The sequence below is a fragment of the Melospiza melodia genome, chromosome 6 (genome assembly GCF_035770615.1).
Source record: "Melospiza melodia melodia isolate bMelMel2 chromosome 6, bMelMel2.pri, whole genome shotgun sequence".
NCBI classification, from domain to species: Eukaryota; Metazoa; Chordata; class Aves; order Passeriformes; family Passerellidae; genus Melospiza; species Melospiza melodia.
In genome coordinates, this window is record NC_086199.1 from 26,782,179 (window position 1) to 26,802,626 (window position 20,448).

Genomic DNA, 20,448 nt, shown 5'->3' on the forward strand with positions numbered 1-20,448 from the left:
TAATTGGGGTGGATAAAAAAAAAAAACAAACCTCAGTGTATTTCATGTCATAATACCATGTAAGCCTATCTGGCAACATGTGTTTTCCCTACTGAAAAATAATCTTTTCTTGCTCAGTCAGTCCTTCTCTCTATAGCAGAGATGGTTTTTACAGCAGCTGTAATCAGATCCAGATGGAACATTTCCTGTTTCTTAGTATCTGAATATGCAGCTTATGTCTTGAAATTACCATGTCCTTGTCATAAAATAATTACTCCCCACTGACTCACAAACCTGGGTATAAAGACAAGAGTAGATTTCCTTCAGCCCTGCCAGCATTTTATCAGCAAGGGCAAAACAGAAATTGGATCTGAAGGAGCCAGGTATGTACACATCAGGAGGAGAGGATGTGGAAGATGGCCCTGGGCATCTCTGTACATTGATTTCTGGACCACCTCCTTCGTTGTGCCAAAGAAAAATCTAAAAACCAATATGGAGGAGAGAATTATTCACATTCTCTTTGAACTTGAGTGATATGAAATTCGGGACATGTCTAGGGGACTTCTGGCTTCCTCTGTAACACAGGTCACAGAATTCATGTCACTGATCTAGAGGTCTCTTTCTGTAAATGCATCTAACCTTTTCAAAAGCATATCTTAATCTGAGGACCATCAAATGAAAAATCTGCAACATGCTATCTATTAGCCATTAATTACCAGAAATGTCCATCTTTAAGTTTAAAAAAAAGTAGGCTAATAGTATCCTTCTAATTAGGTACATTTAGTCATGATAAATTCAGAGGAAAAGGCATGTTAGTTAAATGAACTCAGCTTTAAAAACCATTTACAGGTATGTAAATTTGGCATACAGTCAGAGTAAACTGTACCAAATTTATGTATGCAGAAGGGAAATGTCTAAACTTTCACTGAAGAAATCACAGCACACTGAAATTAACTTCTGAATTGGCTGTAAACCTTAAATATCCAAGTGACCAGATGAACCACTTTGGAACAGATGCACCTCTGTAAGTGGTGGTTTTTTTTCAGAAAGGATTTGAAATAAAGAAAAAACATTGCTAGAAAACATTGCCACTAGTATTTTATTTCTGAAAGTTGATCTTAATTTGCACTAATTTGGTTCCAAAGAACAGGTATCTGCTAAATTTTTTTTAAAAAATTTAAACAAATGTAGCAAAATACCTAGAAGTAAGTAATCTTTAAAACTGTCATCCTAGCAATTTTAAATGCGCAAGAGGGATGAGGTGCTTGGAACACAGATAAAACCCTTCAAATTGGATTTAGTTACTGTACCTCCTTAGTCTCTTCAGAAAATGCTTGCAGAATATCAGTCTGCCTGGTGTAGTTTCCATTGGCGTCCTGTAGCCCCTGGAGAATCCGTTCTCTCAGAACCAGGACAGAAACACGGAGCTGGTGCCAGAGCAGTTGCACTGTATGGATATCCACTATCACATTGACAGAGTAAGACAGAAGCTTCAGGGAAAACTCAGTCTCTAGCAGAGCATGAATTTGTTCAACATGATCAGATATATCTTCACAAATATCCTGTAATGGAAAAACAAAGTAGATATTTAGCTATGGGCATGGTCCCTTCATGGATCAGATCTACTTTTCATGTACTTTTAATTAAATGTGGGATAGATTTTTTTCATAGAGGAAATATACTGTAATTAATACATCCAGACTTTTTTTTTTTTTTTTTTATTCATGGCAATGCTACAGCAACTGAACCAGCAGCTGTCCTGTTTGGCAGTACTGCTCAGTAAGTGCAGACACATCATACAATAAAAAAGGATGGCACAACATGATCACATGAATCACAAGCAGAAAACTAACACCATAAAGTGTCATCCTAGAAGACAGCAATGGCAATGAAAGTGGTGAGATTGCCAAGAGCTATCTCCCTCTCTGCTACACACACACACACCCACCATTAAAATGCCAAGAATCTGGTCTGTGCCATCATCAAAAAAAATTAATTTGAACAGAATTTAAATCTAACCTCTATAACCAAGAAGGACAAAAGTCTGGGATAGACTCAATGGGAATAAGCTATTTCTGCTACCCATTGCTGTCTGTGGTGGTGACAGGGCACTGATTTTTGCATAGTCCTGCTCTGGGCACAAAACTGAACAGAAGATGGGGGGAAAAGGAGAAAGAGGGACAACAGAGAAGCTGGAAACAGCTATGTTGAGAAAGGAGAAAGAAAATATAGGTTACCAGGTTATAAAGCTAAACTTTTAATGGGATGGTGTCCTCCAAATTTAAAATAAAGGTTACAGATTATTAAGGTTGTGCTGCATACAGAGTAAAATGATTTCAATCTACTCTTCATTCTCTCTGTAAAAGGACAAATCACAATGCTAAAGAACATTTGGGCATATGCTATTGAGCAAACCACTCTATAACACTTCTGTTTGAAAACTATGTTTAAAAAGCATGTTCTATATAAGAAAGGAAATGTGACTAAACCACTGAAAAAATTGGCACTGGACCCTAGAAGTCTTTTTCCAATGTCTCTGGCAGTGACTTAAGGTGAGTAAGATTAAGGTGACTTATTAAGATATTTAAATTCAAGACCTACTTATTAAAAAATATTAATTTAATTCAAACCTTCTAAAATCGCCTTTATATACATATAAATAAAAGTGAAAATAATCATAATTTTGCATTTCAAATTTGTTATTGAAACAATACTATCAGACAATTGCAATGAAATCTTATGTCTCTGATGACTGGGGTTTTGTATGGCAGTAGCATAACAGGAAAATCAGAAAGCGTGATTATTTCTAAATTAATAATACAGTACAGTACTTTCTTTAAGTTCAGATTTGGCATCTTGAGTATGAAAGTAACAACAAAGTATTTAATATGTAATTGCATGTATGTAACAAGTTAAGCCAAAATCAAATCTCTAGATAATATTAAATAATTTTGTACAACAGATAGTACAATATTAGCTGTTGTCAGGTGCCATTGGTAGGGACTCATTTTAATAAAACACTGACAGTTACATCAAGGCCTCTGCAGGAGTAGTTCTCAGAAATGCCAGATGAGCACAAAACTTTGGGGTTTCAATGAGCAGATCGTGGCAGATGCATTGAGAGAAAGGCAGTATCTCTTCTCCTGTACCCTCAGCCCCTTGCTGTAACAGCAGCATCTCTGTTTGCAAGTACAACACACACAGCCCCACCTGCCAACAAGCAGTGCTGCGAGTGCTCAGGGCTTCCAATATCCACACACTTCCAGGTGAGCAAATGGACACTCCAGTTACCAGATTAGTGTGCTCATCTAATGCTAAAAACATACAGACAGAGCTAAAACTCTGAGCTTTTAAAAAAGATCATATTTTCCATTTAGCCAACTACAACTGATACTCAACTGAAAAACACAGCTGTAATTGTATGTTGTTTCAAATGTTTTAAAGAATATTTCTAATTAATTAGTTGAACTCAATTTGCATTTACTTCTTCAAGATTGTTAACGGTTTTTTTCCTCTTGGCCATAAAGAAGTTTAATTTTCATTTCAGTGATTAAAAAATAGATTGTGTCCAGTAACTGTAATTTTGTAAATTAGACACAGTCTACAGAAAAGTACTTAATAGACTTCCATTTAGAGTATTTATGTGAGTGAGCTTCAGGATGTGCCAGACTCCAAAACAAATTTTTCATATTTTCAGGCTTCACACATAGACTTACATGCTGAATTCAACTACCATATGAATTCTCAAAGTGGTTGAAAGCAGAAAGCCATAAGAAGAACTAACAATGAACAAGTGTCTTCTGACAAATGTTTGACAGTGTACTGAAAATACTGGCTAATGCATCTAGGTAATATTATAAATCAAGAATTCAGACCCACACTTCAGACAAGTTTTCTCTTCCTGTCCCATTATGCTAGCTACAAAAGCATCTCAAATTTCTGAAGTAGATAAACTTTCCACAACAAACCAACTTTGTACTGAAATGCAAATCCCAGCACCACTTGGGGTTTGAAAGAAGCAGATATTCAACATATGCTGTTAATTTTTGCATGCTGTGCTACAAGTTATTAGTTTTTTCTCAAAAAGCAAAGTCTACTTACTTACAGATTGCTGTGTCACACAGCAACAGCCATGTGCTTTATGTACTAACAAGGAATTAACAACTCCTTACAGCTTCAGTAACGTGGACAGAACCTAAGCCTGAACTTGGTCACTTTCAAAATCACATTGTCTGATCTTATCATACAAAACTGTTATGTCAGTAAAAGACAAAGCACCAGCTCTTAAAGGATTTAGGTAATAGACAGTATTACCTAAATAAAGCTTGTAAAAAATGAATTTTGGGCCCTACTGACACCCCTTTCTTTAATTTTAACTGTCATATAATGGTGTGAAGGTGAAGGCTGTGCCAATGACAGCACAACTGTGTAAAAGTTAATGCTAGCCTTCAGGAGCAAATAACTACAAAGAAATGCTAACTTTTGCCATGTAAGTTAATTCTGATTAGTGTTCAGCAGAACAGCATTAATAAATCTGCATCCTATTTATTTGCATCTTGTCTCTACACTTGACTGGCACAAATCAAGCATATTGAGAGGAAACAATACAATATTAAATCCACTTGACATTTTCTAGTTACGCTTTTCCCTTTTACTGTAGCTGATGTCTAGATTTACATATAATTCAGTAAAATTAAATAATTACAAAAGCACAGCTTTGATTTTAATAATTTTCTGTAATAATTCACACAGTTCAAACAGTGTACAAAAAAAAGTCATGTAAAAGTCAAGTAAGTTCATGATTTTATTCAGCTTCAGTACGAAGACCTGGTGCAATATGGTTTCATTCTCCTCATTCTTCCTAACTCCTTGTAGGTGACAGCAATAGATAGAGCAAAACCAGCAGAATACTGTTTTGTGCCTTTCTACACTTTGTGTTTATAAATAAAGAACAGCAGTGTCACGAGATAGTACCTAAAGGCTGCCATGAGTGCCACTTGCTCTTACCAGAAGTGGCAAATAGATAAAATAAATCATGCTCTTTTAAGGAATAATCTATTGGCATCTCTTTGTAAATAGTTCCATGTCAACAGTAATATAATGCCTATACATATATGGACAAAATCTTCCCCATTTTAATAGTATATGGTGTCATATCATAATAATATAATTTAATTTTTAGATAATATAATTAGATTTTTAGAAAGCACCATTGCCTAAACAATATTTATAATCATTAATCTCACATGCCAGCTAAGCTTTTTCATTTTTACACTGTTTCATAGAAATATTAAGCTAAAGATTTTATCATCCTCTCATGGGCTTTCCTGTAGCACTGGCTGTGGAATATTTCAGGCTACAGGGGTTGTACCCCATTTGGCTGCCAACTGCCCACTTCAGTCTTCCAGACAGCTGATCCTGTAATCTGCAGCTGCTGAATCCTTCAGCCTGCTCATAGCCCTCCATGTCAACTAAAATAGCCTCAATCACAAACACTGCAGTAGACAAAGAAAAGGAGCATAAACAAGAGTCAAGAGTCTATGAAAACCACCTTGATGCTGACTTTTAAAAGTATTTTCTCTATGATCCCTAAGAAATTGTAATAAGATGTACATGAAACAACTGAAAGATGAAAGGTTGGAATAGGTTGCTTTAGAGTTAGTATCAGTGACAGAGAAACTATACTGGAGATTTTTTCTTTGATCTTGCAATAAAACCTCAGCAGGAAAAACAGATTACATGTACAGCAGTTGTGAGATGCATTAGCAAATATAATTTATGATTTAAGAAAACGTCTATCTATTTGGTCTTTCTTTTAAGTGCTTTTTAATTCTTCAGAAGACAAATATTCCAATCAGAATGTACAAATTCTTCCCATCAGAAAAAATAATTTCGAATATATACCACAGAATTTTAAAATTTGTTACTTTAATTGGACTTGAAAATTATAAATTAACTCTCTGCACTTTTATGCTTATGCATATATAAGAAAGGAAAAGAGAGAGATTTTTATTTCTGACTATTTTTTAGAATGGTATTTTTCCTTTAAAATGCACTCTGACTTCACAAAGAAAGTTTCTCATCTTTCTCATCCCTGCCTGCTGTACATTGTGTTACAATAAAGATAAAACTGTTTTCTTCTATTATTGGTAAAATCTTAAGAGCAAATGCCACACATAATTTTTTTGCAGCCATTTTTAAGTAAACAATTAAGTCAAATAAAATAACTATATGAAAAATCCAGACTTTGACTAAGCAAAATCAACTGCCAGGGAAAGGCCTGGACTGACTTTGAGTTACCAGCCTGTCAAAAAGCCACAGAAGTACTACAGTGCACCTTGTATGGCTGTGGCATTCAGTGACTAAGGGAAATGAATGCATTATGCTGGGTGAAGAATGCAAAGGAAAGCAGCTAGCGGGAGGGCTCTGAGATCACTGACCCTTGCTGACACTGACAGCTTGGAAATACCTTGGTCCCCAAAGCCTCACTGCTCTTCCCTCATGATACCACACATGCTACTGATAGTTTCTTTTCCTGCCCCAACATCATTTTCTGCACATTATTCTCTTTTCCAGCTTGGCTTTTATTTTGATAAATTTACTCTCCTTATTTTAAGCGAGGAACACTTTAATTATTGCAAAATTCCAGTAAACGGATCTATGATGTTCCACCTTCTATTGTACAAATATTGCTGTTGAAAAATTCTCAAAAAATGTTTGAAAATAAATATTTGCTTTGGTGAACTCTAAAGAGGCATGTTTCAACTGTGTTTTGTTATCTCAGGAATTGGTGAGTTACATTCTTATATCCCTGTCCTTAGAAATAATGTGAAAAAGATGTCAAATTATCAGTTCTTTGAGAGAGCTGCTAAAATAGCAATGGTTTCTATGTAACTGTAACAAACACAGAGTTTCACTGTGATAATTTATTAGTTGCTTCTGTGTTTTATTAATTTACTTGCTGTATAAGTATATTGACTGACTATTTTTCTGCGAGGAAAATGAGCAAGAAGAATGGAAGTAAGATATGTTATCACATGCCAAGCACTTCAGGCTGAGGAAAAATGCCTGAAATGTTAATGGTGAAACTCCTGTCCTGGGATTCCAACAATTGGCATTTGTTTTGCCATATGGACCATTGCTGGGGCCAAAGGATCAAACATACTGGGAACATGCAAAAGGATCCTTTTGTCCAGAAACAGGGCAGTTGCTGCTGGAAGTTATTCCAGATCACTTGCCAGGACCAGCTGCACTGTCTTACAAACCTAGGCCAGCCTGTGCTGCAGGGAAGAGAGGCTGCCATCAAATGTTTATTTCCACTACTAAATTTAATCAGCAATTTAATGGAAAAAGACTTTCTGAACACAGCGTTCACCACAGGCCAGATTCTTAATTACAAGGAAGCATTTAGATCACCCAGGCATCTCCAAATACCTGATGCACTAAATCACTCTTAAGGCCTGTGGTAGAACTGAAGAGTCACAGGAAAAGTTATGGCAATAAAATGAGGCACATCAGAACTGTATGGAAAGAGAATTGTGCACACAGGTCTGGGCTAGGCACTTCTGAGATATTCCTAACAACAGTAACATTGACACATGAATTGCATTTGTGAAAGAACTGCAAAGGTGAATGTAGCAGAAAGCTGTTGTGGGAAGTGATGCAACCTCTGCAATAAATATTGTTTTCACATTCCTGAACTTCCACTGGTTCTACTGTGCAACGTGTCCACAGCGTTTGGAGAATTTTCCTGTTAAAGTTATCACTGTAAAACATTCCTGCTATGCATAACTGTACAAATTTTCATTTATCTTAGTCATGATAAGCAAACTGATTTTTACCAAGGCCTAAGTTCGAAATTTTAAAATAATTAAAACTTGATATGAAATGTCATATTTATGCTGAATGAAGTCTGGTTTTGTACTACACTCTGGAAGGAATCATTGCAGAGGTACTCTAGAACAGCTCTTCACACAAGAAGATAAATAGTGCTGAACCGTGCAATAGAGTAGCAGGTTTTGTTTCCAGCTACTTCTGACAAAAAAGGAAAAAAAGAGGTTTTCAAACTCTTATGAAAACCTAGTAAACCAAGTGGTAGTAGAGGCAAGTTGGGAAAAAAAATGCATTCTTCAACTGCCTGTTCATTGGATAATGGTAATTATATAGATATTTCTAAATTACACTGACTATTTAAGATCACAAATAAGAAAAATTATGAGTTAGCTTTATACTAAATACACTCATCATGTGTTATATATTCATATCTCTAAATGGAATATCTATTCATATTTATTAAATGGAAGAAAGATTTATTAAAACATCCTTCAAATACTATGTAATCCTCTTCACATCTCTTCACATAACTCTATGTTTCTTACCCTAATAGAAGAATGGAGAATATATTTTTCAAGTCTCTTGATCGCTACCTTTGATTCTTACTTTTTTCTCTCTTTACTCAGCACTGTCTTGCTTTCTGTATACCATATATACAAAGTGTAATTTAAAAGCATTTCTAACTGTTTTAAATTATTAACACGCGGAAATAAAAATTGAGGATGCAAAGGGAAGTACATTTTCCTCAGAGTGAACATTTAAACTCTGCAGTGCTAAGCCAACCAGTTCCTGGTAGCCTGGCCAGGACAAGGCAGATTTCAACCTCAAAGTGTAGAGAGCACTTCACTGGCTGTGAGGAAACCCCAACTACTATTCCAGGCAATACAGAAAAAAATTAATGCTATAAACAATCATGTCAGCTATACGAAGAATCAGAAAGAAGAACACTCCTATTATTTGATCATAACTTCTATATTTTTATCTACAATACACAGTAGGTAGCAGAATTCAGTGTCATTTTCATGAATAATTCAATAATTTTCCAGCAACACTGGTTATCCTTTTGACAACAGTGAGCTTCAAACATCTATGCTAGCAAACTATTAACCCTGCCAGTTCAGCTTTGAATGTGTCCCACTCTTGTTCTCTCATAATTTTCAGTTTGAGGATTTGGAATTACTCTTGGCATAGACTAAGAAAATTTCAATAGTTGTTTAAGCTTTCTGCAGGGCCATAGGATGTTTATTGTCTGAGCTCTATTTTCTGGTCAAACAAAATACGTGCATTTATCTTTTTCAGTTTATAGATTTCTTTATAAAGACTCAAGTTTTTATTAAATTCAATAGATTTAATTAGGATTTTTGAGAACAGCTGCTCTCAAGAGAAGACTTTTTAGATAAAAGAGAAACAAAATTCTTGAGAAAAAAAGTCTTGTTTTTCAAATAATGAAGTTTTAAATTACAAGCAAAATGTATCCTTACATAAATAGCACAAAGTATTTCGCACAGCAGTGAACTACTGAATGAAAGGGACTTCAAGTTCACACATGAGAAAAACTCAGGCCTTCTGCATAGGCATGGAGAACACAACAGAAAAATTTTAATCAAAATATTTTGACTTGCCTAAGCCAAAGAACACTAAGCCCATTCACTCTCTTTGACTGATGCTTAGTTACTACAACAGAATTTAATAAAGGATGGTGAGACTCTACTCTCATCTCAAATAAGATATGAAGAGTCAGAAGTGAAGAACTACCATCTGTGCCAGGTCTCCTCTAATGAAAATTGATAGCATGATAGGAAGTTTTCAAGATAAGTGGCTGTTTATATCACTGCAGCTAAGCCTCCAAGAGCTTCTGTGACATGTCTTTGAAGTTATTTTCCATCAGTCATTATTTAGGACAGCAAAAAGGACAGAATCTCTCTTGGTCTTTATTACCAGTATTCACTTTATTGGCACTGTGGTTCACTTTTATGTTCTTCATTGAATCATAGAATCATTTTGATCAGAAAAGACCAAGATATAGTACTTAATTAATGCAATCTTATGGGAATTACTGAGATTTTTTTTACTCAGTTTAGAAACGTGGAAAAGAAGCCTTAGAGTCTATTTTGCATGCTGCTTGATGTTTGTGACCTTCCTGCCCTCTTCTCCTGAATGACAAATACTGAAGTCAGTTGGAAAGCTGTTGAAGATCTCCCAATGAGTTAGTAACAATTACAAAGCACTTAGAGCATCTGGAGGCACTTCCTGTATTCTGAATCAGCTACCACCTACCCAGCATACCAGGAGGATTCTTCCATTCTGGATATCACTTACTGTATTGTAAGAGTCAGGGTTAGAGTGTATAAAGCTGTGCCAGAAAAAAAAAAATCAAATAAATAAATACCCACATACCACATTAAAAAAAAACACAGACACAAAAACACACACTAACCAAAAAAAAAAAACCAAAAAAACAAAACAAAAAAAAAAAACCAAAAAAACAAACAAAAAAAAAAAAAAAACCAAAACAAACCCCTAAATTTGCTATATAGAGGAAAAACTATTCAAAAGACTGGAAGAAAGCTATGTCTTAAAGACATCTAAAATGTACAAGACTTTTATTCTAATTTCAATTCTGTAATTGTGCATGAAGTTTATTTATTTAATTATGGAAAGAACTCTTTGGGCAAACTAATCAAGTCCCTCATCACAAAATGGTTTGGGTTGAAAGGGACAAAGATCATCTCATTCCAACCCTGCTGCCATGGGCAGGGACACCTTCCCCTAGGCCAGGGCTTGCTCAGAGCCCCATCCAATCTGGCCTTGAGCACTGCCAGGGATGGGGCAGCCACAGCTTCTCTGGGCAGCCTGCGCCAGAGCCCCAAAACCTCCCCAATAATATCTCTTCCTTATATCTAACCTAAACACATTCTCTACCAATTTGAAGCCATTTCCCTTGTCTTGTCACTACAGTTCCTGATGAGCATGATTTTTATGATTCCTGATTAGATGATATATTAAAAAATGTTCCTCATTAGTTTCCGATATGTGTAACATGTGTCACAGAAATTGTTCCTGTTGTTTTTGACCTGAAATGCAATAAAGACAAAACTACATCCCCCATCCCCCCACCCCAAGTTTACACTCACAAAAGGAGAACTAGGGTAGGGGTTTTTGCAGGCTTTTTTAGAAGGAATATAATGGAGCTTAAACTGGAATTCTGTACTTATGGGACTGGCATGACATTCAAAGCTATCTGAACCATTCAAACCACATGCTTACATGAGACTTTACATACAAAAGCGACTAACAAATATTGACTAGTATTTCATGCTCTCTGATTATTTCCAAATTTCACTGTCATCCTACATGGCTATAATGTTCATACAGATGTATATTTAAAATTCTGTGTATACTATATTATCAAAAAAATTATGTCCATAGTATCCTTGAATTTTTGATTTAGAAGTAGGAGTGTTGTATAAGTAGAAAATGATCAACAACTCAGGTTTTGCACCATATTTGAAGAAAATGGGTCAGAAACACTCCTAAAATAAGCTAGTAAAATTGCCATATCTACAACATAAAGCACTTCTTTACAAAAAAATTGTCCCTAAGGAAACTAAAATTCTCGGTCAATAATAGTTGCTTTTTCTGGCTGCTTATAAATATAAGCATGATAGACATTAGCATTTTAACGCTAGAATTAGGTCTAAATATTTAAATTAGACATAGCATTTTAATTAGAACTATTCAAATACACTGTACTCGTAATTTAGAAACATGTTGCAACACTGTAGAGCACATTCCAACAACAAATTCCTACAAGGCATATTCCAGTGTGACAGTTCTGAGAAGACAGCTTGTGCCCTGTTAGGATAATGCTGGTAGTGCTGATTTTTGGCTTTAAAAGAGAATTTTCTGGTGTAAAGCACTAACACACTTAATGGCTATTAAGATGTTGCTGCTTCAGAAAGTGCTTGTGCACTACACAGTAGGACTGGAGTGCTTTGAAAGGAGGAGGAAATGAGCAGTGTTTATCTAAATATTTATTCATTTTTATGTTTACATATGTATATATATATATAGGAAAATATATTTATTACAGGTTGCTAACTGAAATAGGATCCTTGATTTATAAATCTCTTCATAGTCAGTGTCATTTCCATCTTTAGGAAAGCAAGACAGGATGGCCTGTGAGATAAACAGTTTCTTATGCTGACAGCAAACAGTTTTATCTCTGAACAGGCTTCTTTATATGCCATTTTATTTTCAAGCTAAAGAGATAACTTATAAATTATCTTTGTCTAGACTGTAGCTTTCAGTGGTGAGTGTAACTCTTGCCACTGTGCAGGCTCAATGAGAAAGAGAATGGTTGTTTCCATGCTTGGGCTTGTAAAGCAACCCTTTGAAATTCAAGTCAAACTTGTCTGTGCAGAAGTCAATGAACCTTAGTGGCTTCAAGCTTCTAATGTGTATTTGTGCCTTTAAGTCATGTGTAAAAATTTATATTTCTTGCAAAAATAGTTATCAATTTAGCCTTGAACTAAATCCTAAATTTAGACAAAGGCTAATGTTTATATTCCTTTGATAATAAGATGCACAATAAATGGCACTGGATCCCTGAATTGTGGTATTCTGGAGTATAGACAGGGAACAGAAAAGGTAAGTGGCACATAAATTTCAGGTGTTCATATTTCCATATTCTTCTTGTAAGAACTGGGCTGGCTCAGCAGAGCCCTAGCTGGGTCCCAAGGTTTCCTCTGAGCCCAAGGGGCCGCGCTGGGCTGGATGTGAGCCTGGAAATACAGTAACCCCTGCTCGGTACTGCTGCAGCCAACAGCCCTGCCAGAGCCTGCTCACCCTGCCCAGCTGCCTCCCCCTCCACACGGGTCATAGAAAACACCCAGGGACACTGAGGGACTGTCTAATTCTGGCAGGTTTCACTGTACAGCAATCTTTACAGTTTTACTGTACAACAATCCCGAAAACAACATTTTGTATTTTCAACACATTTCAGAAATACAATATATTTCTGTGCAGGTCATCTACCAAAACATGAAATCCATAAGGCTAAAGAAAAACAAAAAATATTTTCCTTTTCTCAACAAGCCACAGTCAGATGAGCCAATCTTGGCAAGTTTGAGTAAAATGAAAGGAGCATTGGTATTTTGAAACAATCTTTTTTATTTCTCTTACAGCTCCTAAATATTGAGGCCTTTTCACAGACACATTTTCACCACTTCATCAAGAATTTTGAGACACTGAGTAACTCTGAGGCAATGGGAAGCTTGGTCAGCTGAGAAATTCTTGAAATAGTATTGATAACAGCAAGTCTGTTAAATCTAATATTTTTATATATCCCCTCTACATCCATTTTCTTAAAATTCTACCACTGACTATAATTCAATATCCTGCCCAACATTAATCAAAAATGTCCTACATTAATCAAATGTTAATATGTTATGTAGAACATTGTGATTCCTCTCAGCCATTACTATGAATTAACTTCCAGCAAGAAGAGGTACTAAAACCCAAACCACCTGTTTAGTTCCTTTAATAAGGGGTCAAGGGAGGCCATAGTTCTTAATAGAGGTGTATCACACTCCAAGACTGAAGCATGAAGGATGGCAGAACATTACAATTGCTCATTGTAATGACCCTTTACTGATAATGACCCTTTATAATTTATGAAAATCATTTTGCAGACTTAAAATGAAATTCAGGTAATAATCAGAATTGAACTTGACTCTACAGTTTCTGATTTTGTGTCTGAGAGGTAAGCATAGTGTAAAACCAAAGTAAACCAGGAGAAGTATTCATTCTTGAGAAAATTTCTTCACTTTTCAGTAAACATGATAGATACGGAAGAGGCAATTACCATACCAACCGTGTATCTCATTCAAGGCAATCCCACTAACATTAAATGCAAAATCTGTCTTCACAAAAAGTTATCAAGTCAGAAGCAAGGCAAAAGAAAATATCACCACAGATGCGACAATAAATGAAGCATAAGCAGAGAAAAGGGAATTGAGTAAGCAAATTTTAAAAAGAAACCTCACAGGACAAGGACTGTGAGCAATAGCAAGCAGTTTGCACATGGAGGGACTGCTCCAGCATGAACCCAAGAGTGCTGAATAGGGATAAACAGCAGATCCACTTCAAAATCACATTCCCAATCCAAAATAAAATGGTAGTACAGACATGCCCACAGAAGAGCAAAAACACCTCTCTAGTTTTACTTATATGGAATAGAATGAATTCAGATGCCTACTTTACTGATACATCAATAGATGAAGCAGCAATCAGAAAAGGATATGAAATGGAGCAATAATAGGCACCTACTACACTTAGCCTAGTCTTAAGCACATAAAGCTGTAGCAGAATTTTCCACTCCTTTCTGAGCTTTAAATGAAACTTTCACAAATAGCACTTTGGAGAAGAATATGGCAACTGCCATTATGGAGATGAAAAGTACTAACTTGTTCAGCCAGCAAAGTCTAAACAAGAGCAATTGGCCACTGATGCATGGGCAGCTGAAGAGCAAAAATAAAAACCTTTTAAAAGTCAACGAAAAATTCCTATCCAAATAACAGATGCAACTTCTGCCATAATCTATGGGCTGATTTCCCATTTGTCTGGCACCTTGCAGAATCTACATGTCAACAATTCTCTATCCAGTGCCAATTTTTGCTTCAGAGAAGTCAAAAACCTTTATCATCTTAAGCCAATGCAAATCTTGAAAGAAAACAGCCTTGGCTAACCAAAAAATTCCTGAACTTTTCCTGTAGACAATTTCAAAAGAATGAATAATTTTGCAGAGAGAACAGATGCTTTTGAACAGTCTGAGCATATTCCTCAGGATATGGCACACACAGAATTTTGTGAGCTGAGAGCAAAACTAAAACAAAGAGCATTTGGAAAGCGTACAATGCTCAGAATTCTTTTTAAATGGTCAGATAAGCTAGTGCAACTGTGACAAGCAACAGATATTTTAGGACATTTGGTCTTCTTATGAAAAACTACAGAATTTATTAAGGTTCTAATAGGGTTAGTAAAATTTGCATATAATGATGAAGTTCCTTGTTTCCTATTACTTACTTTATTTTCAGTCTGATGGTTTCCTAACCTTTACTAAACACTTCTTTCTACAATATAGGTCAAAATTGCAGCCAAAGTAATGCAATTAGAATCTTAAAGTGTCTATTTCTAATTATACTGTGACCTATAAAAAGTTAGCTGAGTAATGTCTAAGAGACTAGAGAAGACTGAGCATTAGGTTTCACCTCAACATCCAGTAAAAAGCTAAAATCTCCACATGGAAACAGGAGACCAAGAACTTTACACATTACAAACATTTTTTACCTTCAGAAGTGAAAGGCTTTAATTGTTCAAGCCTAAGATTGTGATTGCAGAAGCTTTACAGTGTGTAGAACAGTGAGTGAAAGAGACTGAAGAATTCAGAAAGCTACAACTACAGAGAAAAAAATCAGCCAATTTTGCAAGTTAGATTCACAGTGCACAGGAAACACAATGTACTGTTTCAAATCAAACACATCTAGGTCATGCAATACTTCTAAAGGACTTCAAAACCAACTGATTTATTAAAAAAATCAAACTTTAAATTTATTGCTTTACACTTTTTTTAACATTTTGTAAAATATTTTAGCTTAACGGTGTCTTACCTCATGTATACTGAAGGAGAGTTCTCATTTATCAGCTTTGCAAAAAAAAAGGACTGTCCCATTTCCTTTCCTCAGCTAAAAGAGTTACATGCAACCAGCAATTCAAAAAATAAATGTCTGTTTGAAAGACAGACAAGTAAACCATAGATGATCTGTAACCCAATCCATCTTCAGTGCAGAGTCAACATCTTTTGTTTTACAGTAAATGTAGAGAATTGTCTGCTGCCTCTACCTGTGTTATTGTGCAGATCAAGTTTAGGCCTGTCTGCTCTTCCCCTGCACGTTCTAAACTACAGTAGTGATTTCTCAACATCCAGATCTGCTGTGTGGCAGCTCACTGAAATTTCAGCCGACACTTGGAGACTTGCAATTAGCAAGGTTATTTTAAGCACTGACCTAAGTTCCAGCAGAATGTTTATGGCATTATGACAGGAAGGAATCCAGTATCATATCAGTCACTTGGTAACCCTGTAAAGCTGATCTTGGAGACGAGACCCTCTAATTCACAGCATAAAACTGAATAACTGACCCCAAATTTACTTCAGCTTTTGCTTTTAAGCTTTGAAAAGAGTGGAAATATCTACGTGGTTCATATTAGGAAGCTTAAAACTTATTTTAGGACCTGGTAGATCATATGCTTGGAACAAATGTATTAATAGGAAGTTATTACTTCCCTAATGGAGAGATTTATTACTTACAAAACAGAGACTTACTTTTGCAATGTTCATATTTGTAATAATTAACTATTACATTCTAAATGCGAGAAGAAAATAAGTTTGAGTCATTAAACTTATTACAGCTGAACTCTATAACAATACCTTTTGGTTATTTTGAAAAGGGCTCCCTCTTCTGTACAGGCCTTTGGTAACCCTGGATTCCTTTGGAATTCTCTGGCTGTCTAACTATTTCTAAGTCATGCTTAAAGGCTCAGTCATTCCTCCACACCCTCATTTGCTGTTCATTCTCATTCCTTCCCCTTCCCTCCTCCCTCCCCTCCTTTCTTTTTTTCTAATTCGTGGATCAGCTCTCCTGTTCCCACCCATCCTCATACTTCCAGTAGTGGCAGACCTAACCTCACACAGGGAACCAGGACAAACAGCTCATCTGACTGTAGAGGTTAGAGCTGTATTGGTCAGCCAGTTCTTCTGTGTGCACACACACCAAGAGAAGCTTTTCTGAAAGCACTACAGTCGCCCCAGATAGTGTACAACACCTGAATGCATACACAGTGCTGAAAGCTGAGCATAAAGACAGAAACATTACTGTTATTATTACATAACCACCTTCCTTCAGAAAAGTAACTTTATGAGAACATTTCTTATTAAATACCATAACATAACAATTTGAAGACATCATGAAAGCATTGGCTTGCTACTGCAGCATAGCTTCAGCCAGTAAATGCTATAAGGAAGTTTAGAACAACTTCTGGCTAAATTTTTGGAAAATAAATCATTGCTCAAAATGATTTCAAATCATTTCAGTTAATGATTTCTTCAGTTTAAGCTTCAAATAATTCTGGCTTTAGAAATATTGTATGTTTCCTAGGAAAAACCTCAGTTTCCATCAGTTGCTAGTATTTAAACAGGTAGCTACTTAGGCTACAGTAGATTGTATCCTTTTAGCAATGTGAAATAGATTTTTGAAGTTAGTTAAAACTGTAATTTTTGCATGACACATTGAGATGCTTTGATTCTACCAGGGATTCCTCTGGTTTGGGGCTTAAATTGTAAAATACTGAAAAAGAAAAACTGATGGCGAATCGCTCAGTTCTCTTTGAAACTTGATTCATACCTGTCTAATAGCAGGAAATCCATTTTTTTTTAATATCAGGTAACTCCAAGAAGCACATCTCAGAATGTTGTTTGCATTACTAGGCAGCTTTTACTTGTTGATTGCAATCCCTGTTCCAAGAGGGAGCAGTAGATGAGTCAAGTTGGGTGAGAAAGACACATAGACTGTTGATGAGTTGGAAATGGACTCCTATCTTAATTAGAAAAACTACAAAAATCATAAAATCATACCATGGTGAAAGAAATACAGGCAGAATAACATACATGAGCTGATGTTAATAATGAAACACTGCATAGCAGGAAGACAATTCAGCAAAGCTGCAAGGTTTCATCACAAGTGTTTTGAAAGATCTTTATTGCTAACTGCAAAATGGGACTCATTTTTAGTGAGTTATTCTGGAGGTGGAAAAGAGAGAAGGCCAGAAGGAAAACATCTGAGGTTAGCATTAAAGAATGAGTCATATGTTTTTCTTGAAATACAAATACACTTTTGGAAGGGTTAGGTAAAACGCTCAATGAAGTGACACCCACAATAGATTTCATCACTTGTGTTGAAATCTTACACAGTCTAAATGAAATTACTGGAGGTGTGTGTGCATTATTGATTTATATATTTATTTGCTAAAAATGAGGGGTTTGGCAGTTGTTTTAGAGGAAAAAGAATTCAGAACTTATCCAAAAGGCTTCTAATTTCAAACTTGTAACTTCACTGTAACTTTTTTCAACTTTTGCTTGAGGTTTAATTCCTATGCTTTTCCCCTTGAGCTAACCTTTACAAGTCAGACGGCCTACAAAATTTCTTTTATGAACTCAACGTTTTTTATATAAAAGAATAAAAATGCCATCCTTGTTTTCAACTAACTTGATATTCTATAAGTATAAGCAACCGACCTGGATAAGAAGAGTTAAGCTAGTTTCAAATTTTCCAGTCAAAGAAATCTTCACTGGAAAAAAAAAATTCTTGACTTAAATCAAAATTTTGCTACGAAATTTCAACTGGAAAATCTTGTCAAAAGCAGAACAGGCTTTCTCTCCATGATATCCACTTTGTATAAGTGACTCAAATGTGTATGACTAAAAAAAAATGTTAAAAAAAATGTTTTACATTAGAAATGTTTTCTATTACATTTCTATGATTCTTAATGGCAATAAAAGAGACCAAAATTCAGATCTCTTTTCTACTTGGTATTTACTGATTCACACAAGTGTAGCTATCTTTGGAGTACATCAAAGACCTACACACAATAATTCAAGGTGGGTATCAAGAATAGTGTTACATGCATGATCTTTTCTTCCTCTAAAACTTTAAGATAAAATTCAAGATAAAAACATTACGATAAAATTCAATTTGTGTATTTGAATATAGCAGCCTAGGATGGTGTCATTCTCTTGCAGGTAACATAACCAAGTCTAAATACAGAAGTGGGAATGTTCAAACTTAATGAAGATTCAATTAACAGATAATTTTATTATTTCCCCTAAAATTTTCCCTAAGCACCCCACCAAGTCATTATAAGCAGAAATGGAAAACATTTCCGTTGCAAGCAACAAACAGATTAAAAGCAAAGCAGATGAATTTTAAAAATACAGTTTTTGCTGTCTACCTCCATAATTAAAAATTAAAGTTTAACAAATGTCTCCCAAGTGCTTGTCCAATTGCCTGTATTTAATATCTTCAGAATAACTACAGGAAGAAATGCATCTATGTGAGACAAAGAGAGGTAGCAGACATTATCATCTCCTTTTGATAAAGGAAACAGGGAACACCACCCTTGGCACTTTCATTACCGTAATTTAAATGGAGTATCATTGAGAATCACTTTTTTCACTGCATACCTATGAGGTACCCCTTGGATGCAGCCTATCTTCCATTAGCACCCAGCCAGACTGAAGGTTTAATCTCGTCCTCCCTACACTTTCAAATGCTTTCTTTCAGGAAACAAGGAATTAAATGGACCTGCTTGGAGTGCACACATTGACTCCCTTGTTATTCTAGCAAACAGCTGAACTGAAAACAGCTGGAGCTGCAGATTTCACTCACACAATTCAAGCTTAGGATCCTATTAAAAAATCCTCAATGCATTATCATTACAAAGTATGAGCTGACACATTTGAAGACATATACTGCAATTCAAAGACTCTAAGTGGAGTCAGACTTCTCTGTTACAACATTTCATCATCCTCCTGACAAACCAAAAGATAAGTAAGGTTACTGGAGAGAAACACTTTCTCTAAATTGCATTTCTAAAATTTCACAGAGAACAAATAGAATAAGTAGGTTGAACAAGGACTGCACTTTTTTCTATAAAAATATTGAGTTCATAATACAAAAACAGTTTTCTGAAGGATTTAATAATGAAAAACTCTAAACATGGTATTTCCTAGGAAATGAAAGGCTGGCTAAAACTGGTTTTCCTTCTCCTATTCTAGATTGTCACATTCTAGACATTTCTAAGCAATAGAATTACATAATTCAGTTTTTTTTAAAGAAAACAGCTGTTACATCCAATATTCATGACCTGTAAATTTTCCATATCAAGTTATTCAGCTGCTCTTTCAGTCCATGTGAGTTGCAGTGAAATGAAACTGTGCAGAAAGCCAAATAGTTTTATTCCATAGTTAAATGAATGCCCATATTGTTCCAAAGGAACAGAAAGAATAAAACCCCTACAAAAATCTTGGTCTTATCACTGCTTCAGTGGACTGGAAGCCCCTTATTCAACCCACACACAAAACCAGTACAGTATTTTGTTGCATATTTCACATTGCTTCTTATTAGCATTTGATGTGCACAGCTGTATGTGCTATGTGTGAATAATTCTTACAGAACTTCACAGACAGAAAGAAAGGAGCAGAAAACTCACACAGAGATTTTTAAGACAGAGCACAGATAATTTTGAAGATTCATGCCAGCTCTCATAATCAGCTACCTCAAATTTTGCCTTCTTTCATCTTTTTCACTGGTTTTGTTTGGATTGTTTTGGTTTTTTCACTGAAGGATGAGTACATTTGGATAAAAGGAGCTGATAATTTAGAAACATATTTAGATAATGGATATTTAGATGCTCCTAAACTTATCAAAGGAAGTTAAACAAAATTCATTAGTCTCCTTAATACATAAGGACATTTCTCACGCTAAAATTTTATCATGCTGGGTGCATTATGTTTCCAGGATG

The 20,448-nt window shown here is 35.5% G+C and overlaps 1 protein-coding gene across 6 annotated transcripts in view; it reads right to left on the reverse strand.

Annotated features, from left to right (window-relative positions):
- The window catches only part of AKAP6 (A-kinase anchoring protein 6), a 257,113-nt gene that overhangs the window by 177,764 nt on the left and 58,901 nt on the right, over positions 1-20,448 (reverse strand). For all 6 annotated transcript variants that reach the window (XM_063160393.1, XM_063160390.1, XM_063160392.1 and 3 more), the window contains exon 3: positions 1,290-1,541. In XM_063160393.1, the coding sequence (XP_063016463.1) occupies positions 1,290-1,541 (252 nt within the window). The remainder of the gene's footprint in view (positions 1-1,289; positions 1,542-20,448) is intronic.